Source organism: Ailuropoda melanoleuca, chromosome 2, assembly GCF_002007445.2.
Source record: "Ailuropoda melanoleuca isolate Jingjing chromosome 2, ASM200744v2, whole genome shotgun sequence".
Taxonomy (NCBI): Eukaryota; Metazoa; Chordata; class Mammalia; order Carnivora; family Ursidae; genus Ailuropoda; species Ailuropoda melanoleuca.
The window spans coordinates 9,581,244-9,584,950 of NC_048219.1; the positions used below are offsets into that span (position 1 = coordinate 9,581,244).

General features: G+C 60.9%; 1 protein-coding gene across 1 annotated transcript in view; it reads right to left on the minus strand.

Moving 5' to 3' along the window:
• Nucleotides 1–299, minus strand: part of SDC3 (syndecan 3) — a 36,953-nt gene extending 36,654 nt beyond the window's left edge. Inside the window, exon 1 of the mRNA XM_034648073.1 lies at nt 57–299. Coding sequence (XP_034503964.1) covers nt 57–284 — 228 coding nt within the window. The 5' untranslated portion in view covers nt 285–299. The remainder of the gene's footprint in view (nt 1–56) is intronic.
• Nucleotides 300–3,707: the final 3,408 nt, after the last annotated feature.

The following is a 3,707-nucleotide window of genomic DNA, read 5'->3' on the forward strand; positions in this document are numbered from 1 at the left end:
ACCCCCGCCCCGCGCCCCGGCCTCCGCCCGGCCCGCCGCAGTGGCTGCTGTGTGACCTGGGACTCGTGGGCTGCCTCGCTGAGCCTCGACCACGAGGATGGGGACCCCGCAGCACGCTGCGCTCCTCCGAGGGCTGGCGGGAGCGCTGGGAGAAAAGGATCCCGCGTGGGAATGCAGGAGGACGGGCCTGGCTCGTTTGAGGGTCTGAGTAGATGGGTGGCTCTTGTGTGATCACTAGCAGCTTCCCCGTGAGGGGACCGTTCCGTGGCTCTTCCGGGACCCATCACCCCCTCCCCCCAAGCCAGTGGACATAGTCGGCCAGAGGTCATCCAAGTCCAGGAGCTTCGGTATCTTCGGGACACCTCCGACCAACCCTGGACCCGTGTCCCCTCCGCACGTGAGGGTTGTAGGTTTCTGCCCCTGTCACGGGCTCTGCAGAGGAAAAGCTGGGCAGGCCTGCAGTGGTGCCGCTTCCCCCCCCCCCCCCCCCCCCCCCCCCCCCCCGCCCCCCCCCCCCCCCCCTCCCCCCCGCANCCTAGAACAGACACCCCTCCCCACCTCCAGAGCAGGTGGTGTGAGAAGTGGTGTGCTGGGGTCTTGCCTGGCCTGTCTCTACTGCCTTTCCCCCCATCGGACATTCTATGCACTTTACTTTTCATTCAAGTCACCACCACGCCCAAGAGCTCCAGGAGGACAAGGTCTGGGTCATCTGGTTCACCGCTGTGTCCCCCACACTAGCACAGGCCCTGGCACATAGTGGGAGCTCAGAATCAATCTGTCGATTCAATGAATGTGTTTCCCATTCACCTGAGCTCACTTGGCCCCAGCTGTGGGGTGGGGGTGGGGGCAAGGTGACTATGTACTGAGCCCTGACCCCAGGCGGGCGTGGCCCCGCGTGGTTTGTGCTTCACGTGAGTTGTCTCATTTCACCCTCTCAGCGGCCCCATGAAGTAGGTGCTGTCAGTACCTCCGCTACCTACGGGGGAAACCGAGGCCCAGAGAGGGGAGGTCATTTGCTGATGATGGCAGGCTGGAAGTCTGCCCCTCTGTCTGGCACCCCGTCCTGGGCCTGCTATCAGGAAATAGGAACCAAATTGAGCTGAAACTGGGACAGTTCCCCCAAGGAAAAAGGGAACCGAAACCAGGACAAATGGAGCCAATAGGGAGAGGGCTGGGATTGGGCCCGGAGGAAAAGACTGGGGTGCCGGCCATGATTTGGGGTGTCAAGGGGACTGGGACTTGTCCTTCAGGGCCCTGGTGAGGAGGTCCAGAGGACAAATGTCAGCTGGGCATAAGGTTGAGCTGAATTAGAAGACGTTCCCTCAGACGGAGTAAGAGAGCCCAGTCCCCAAAGGGTACGTAAGACCAGGCTAGCTGCCCTTTGGCAGAGCTCCTGGAGAGTTGGGGAGGAAACTTTCCAACTCTGAGATGCAAAAATCCCTAGGAATTCTCAAGTCCCAGCCTCTGGGAATCATATTCCCGAAGTCTTTTGGAATTCTGGCCCATGGGCACCTTGGGGACATGGGTCCAGAGGGGCTGACGGGGTCCAGGAGAGGAGGAGGGGGTTCGGCTGAGACAGCACAGCTTCGTGGTGGCTGTGGGTCGGGCAGATCCCAGTTCTGCCAGTTAATGAGATGGGTGACACTGGAGTTTTTACCTTTCCGAGCCTTCGCTTCCCAACGCTAAGATGGAAATAATGATCTCACAGCGTTCATGCACTCACTCATTCATTCTCCAAATATCAATTGCGTGCCTCTGTGTGTCAGGCGCCGTGCCAGGCGCCAGGTCGTGTTACACGAGCTCTGCCCTGCCGTTGTGCTCTGGGCTCAGTAAACGTGGCTGGGATGAGGCTTACAAAGTAAGGCACCTGGTTACAGGGATAGTCACCTCCCGGAAGGGCTGCCACAGGCCAGGGAACAGACCGGTGCTAAGGAGCTTCCGAAGTGCAGAGTTAGGGCCAGCAAGGCTAGGGGAGGGTGCAAGAAGCCAGTTTGGCGCGAGGAGGGACTCACAAACCCTTGGAGCTGGCCACGGATGGCTACTCAGAGAGGTAGTGGATACTCTGTCTTGGGAGGTATGCAAGGCTCTGAAAACTAGCTAGCAGGAAGGCCATGAGGACATCATGCACAAGGTGGGCCGTGAGCATGCTCATCTTCGGAGGTTCCTGCCAGTTCTGAGACTTCTAGAAGCAGCAGCCCCTCTTCCATGACCTCCCGCGGAGGCGGGGAGAGGGAGGCTTTTCGTGCTGGACGTACCAGGAGCGCCACCTGCTGCCCCTCAGAGACACTGGCCACCGTGGAAGCGAGCGCCGGTCTTGACCCCACAGGGTCTCACCATGCTCCTCCCCCACCCACTGGTGGGCTTCTCGGGGTTCACAGATGCTCACCGTCACTGGCCCTCGGGCACACAGGGCACCATACAACCACCTCCCCTGTGCCTACCCGTGCGTTTGAGCTCCATCCCAGCACCTGGGGGTCTCCCTTCACTCGCCGTCATGACCCACACAGGATCTGACCCACCAGACCCCTCTGGGGAGCCTGGCTGACTTCCTTGGGCAGGGCCGAATGAGCCCCACCTTTGCGCTCCCCACCTCGCTTTACTGGCCCCCCCCCCGGAAGTGGGAGCCCCTTGGTATCCCCAGTGGACAAGAGTTCCAGCAGAGCTGGGTGTAAGCCAGGCGCTGCTCTGAGCATCGCGCATGACATTATCCCCACAGAGGAGCTAGGAGACCCGCCCAAGGTCACACGGCTGGTGCATGAGAGCTGAGATCCTGACCCCAGATCTCAATCACGCTCTAAGGCCAAGTCCAGAGGTAGGTCACAAAAGAGTGAGCAAGGGGATTTCTACTGTCACGTGAACTCAACTGACACGTGGATGTACTGGGATGAACCTGGACCCAGACAACCCCTGGCAGGTGCGCCTGACCGCCACGCCTCCCCACCGCATCCGGTCAGACCGTTCTCTGCTCTCGGCCCGGCCCCTGGGCTCGAACAAGACAGCAAAGGGGACGTGGGAGCCTCAGCCAACAGCTCTGAGCTCCGCGCCTGAGTCACCATGTTGACACTTGCATCTGCAGGCCTGGCATACAGTAGGTGCTCAGTAATGGTGGCCTGTCTCTACCCACCCCCCAGAGGCTCAGCTCCACAGACTGCCTCTTTGTCACCCAGCATTGCCACATAAGACGAGAACCGGGATCCATGGAGGGCCTACTGCTCGCCAGGCACTGTTCTGAGCACCTGCCGCCGACGGTCTCCTCGACTTGCCCCCACGGTCCTATGATGTGGGGACAACAAACACGCTTGCCTCCCGGGACGGCCACCATGAGGACCAAAGAGCGCACACTCGGGAGCCCTTCCGACAAAGCCTGGCCTCTGGTGAGACGATGCTTCCATTTGCTGTTCACAGTGCCCTCATTTCACACTCGGGGAGACGGGCTCTGAGAAGCTGGTGACAGGCCCCACGTGGCAGAAGCGGGCCTGCTGACAGCTCCTCCCAGTGCCATCCCCTGTGGGCACAGGGGTCCTGCCGCTCCAGGCAGAGAAGTCCCCATTTCCCCCAGGCCACCCTTCCACCCCTGCTCCCTGCCCCCCACCTTCCTCAACACAACTTCCAGCCTTGGCTGGATTCAGGATGGAGGTCGGAGCCCGGGCTTGCTTCTGAGGAAGTCCGAGTCGTGGCAGTCCTGAGGTGAGTGGCCCCAAAGTTCA